This window comes from Arachis stenosperma, chromosome 2 (assembly GCF_014773155.1).
Source record: "Arachis stenosperma cultivar V10309 chromosome 2, arast.V10309.gnm1.PFL2, whole genome shotgun sequence".
NCBI lineage: Eukaryota > Viridiplantae > Streptophyta > Magnoliopsida > Fabales > Fabaceae > Arachis > Arachis stenosperma.
In genome coordinates, this window is record NC_080378.1 from 78,909,682 (window position 1) to 78,911,797 (window position 2,116).

Genomic DNA, 2,116 nt, shown 5'->3' on the forward strand with positions numbered 1-2,116 from the left:
GACTATATATATATATATATATGAGTAAGGTTAGATATTTATTAATGTACTAAATTATATTAAATTTTTTTAATTTTGATAAATATAACTTAATTTTAATTTTTTTAAATACTTTCAAAAACACCTTTAGTTAAAGAATGCAAATATAAGTATGTGATTTTTTTATTTATTAAACACAAATAAAATAAAACACCTCTTAAAAAAATTTTATAAAACCAACCCTAAATATGGTGTAATCATAATGTGATAGGAGACTAAATAGTGTGATAATAGTCTCTTCGAAGAATTATAATTTTTTTTATAGTAGTCTCAGTTATTTCTGTAGAAAGGTGAAGTATGAATTTTTGGTTTAGTATTTATTATTAAAAGTCTATAAACTTTTTGAAAGCTGAAAGTTTAACTATGTTGGTATCTCAAGAGTGAACATTTAGTTAATATTTCCTTTGAGTATTATTTTTGCAATCTTTTAGGTTTGATTTTTCTGTTCCTGTAAGGTTTTTTGTGTTTGACTTTGATTTAAGATTCTTTGTGTTAGACTTTGATTTGATTATTTTTTTATTGATTATTTATCCTTCATAGCAATGCTGAAAGAAATTTTAATTAATTAAAGATCAATTTTTGTATGTTCCTTTCCTTTTTAGATCGAGGTTGTAACTCAATAATTAAAAAAAAAAAAACAACAAAACTTATATGTGAAAAAAATAACCAAATAATAAGATAATTGGATAACGCACCTTGCTATTTCCTGTATCAAACAACACTTTGGGTCTAAAATAAAACTAATATTTTTAAAAGAATTTAAATATAATTATTTTAAAGGTCAACCTTTAGTCCTTAAAGCTTAAGCGACAAATCAAGGCTTGGAGACATAGTAGTGGAAGGTTCATCTGGCTTTGGATTCTGATCATGAGTATCATCAATCCTTGTTGGGTTGTTATTGATGGCTGAATTAGAAGTAGAAGCAACATTTGTAGAAGAAACTCCGAATAGGGGAATAGTTCTACTACCGCCGTTATCATCTTCTCTAAACAAATTCAAATTTGAAGAACCTCCTCCATTTAGTTGCAATCCCTCAAGCATCCCTGACCGTGACCAATTATGGTTATTATGATCGAACGTAAGGCGAGACCAAGGATAAGAATTAGGTTTGTGAATCATGGAGTCGATCCTTACCCCAAGTGCCCTATTATATAAAGGGTGAGAGGTGAAGCTAGGGTAAGTAGAATAATAAGGAAAGTGAGGGTGACCAAAGCCAGTTGCGTCGATTGCTTGGCGACGTTTCGCTATGGCGAGCTCCTGTTTGTGTGCATTTTGGTGCCCTCCTAGGGCTTGGGAAGACGAGAAATTTCTGTTACAGAAGTTACAAGAGAAGGTTCTAGACTCTGAAGTAGTCTTCTCCTCGGTGTTTTTATTCTTTCCTTCATCAATGTTGTTAGCCAAAGAAGGCGAGGATTCTTTCGTCACCCTCTTTCCCGGGTTGAAAAAATCGAGCTCCTGCACTTTCGAAGAACAACGAAGCGATGAATCATCGTTCGAGAGCTTTACAAATGCCAACATCGTTCTCGAATTGGAGGCTTGATCCACCAGTTCGGTTGCCAAATCATTGTCCCTCGAATTGTTGGTGTTATTACCACTCCCTTCAGAGATGCTAGAGGATTTAGAAGGACATGCATCCGAATTTTGTGCTGCCATGGCTCAATACAGTTAGAAGAGATATTTGGATTTTGAAATTTGAATTTAAATCAAGTGGTTTTCGGATACTGATGAGAACGTTATTTATACAATGAAACTTGTATAGGGTTAGTTGATTAGAGTTTATAATTGTACTCAACATTACAAGGTTTTATCTCGATTTAATAAATATATTGAGATCTTTACAATTATTATTATTACCAAGGGTTCTACTTTTCCAATCAATATCTTTGTATTAATTCAGGAAATCTTCGAAATTAAATTTGATTGATTGATTATATGATTCGGAAGCGTTGTGTACATAGTTGCCAGTAATGTTTATTTATTTTTTGTAGGATTTAAATGTAAAGTTCATCAGTATATGCTACTTTAACTCGAAGGCTTTAGTGCAAGTTGATAAAACTTGGTCATTTTAAGAGTAAAG

General features: G+C 31.7%; 1 protein-coding gene across 1 annotated transcript; it reads right to left on the reverse strand.

Annotated features, from left to right (window-relative positions):
- Positions 1-834: 834 nt before the first annotated feature.
- On the reverse strand, positions 835-1,692 carry LOC130963045 (zinc finger protein 3-like). The gene has a single exon (XM_057889195.1). The coding sequence runs from the start codon at positions 1,690-1,692 to the stop codon at positions 835-837; it is 858 nt and encodes a 285-aa protein (XP_057745178.1).
- Between the last annotated feature and the right edge of the window lie 424 nt (positions 1,693-2,116).

Bases quoted from the DNA above. Each gene is read 5' to 3' on its own strand.
- LOC130963045 (XM_057889195.1), bottom strand. From the start codon at position 1,692: ATGGCAGCACAAAATTCGGATGCATGTCCTTCTAAATCCTCTAGCATC.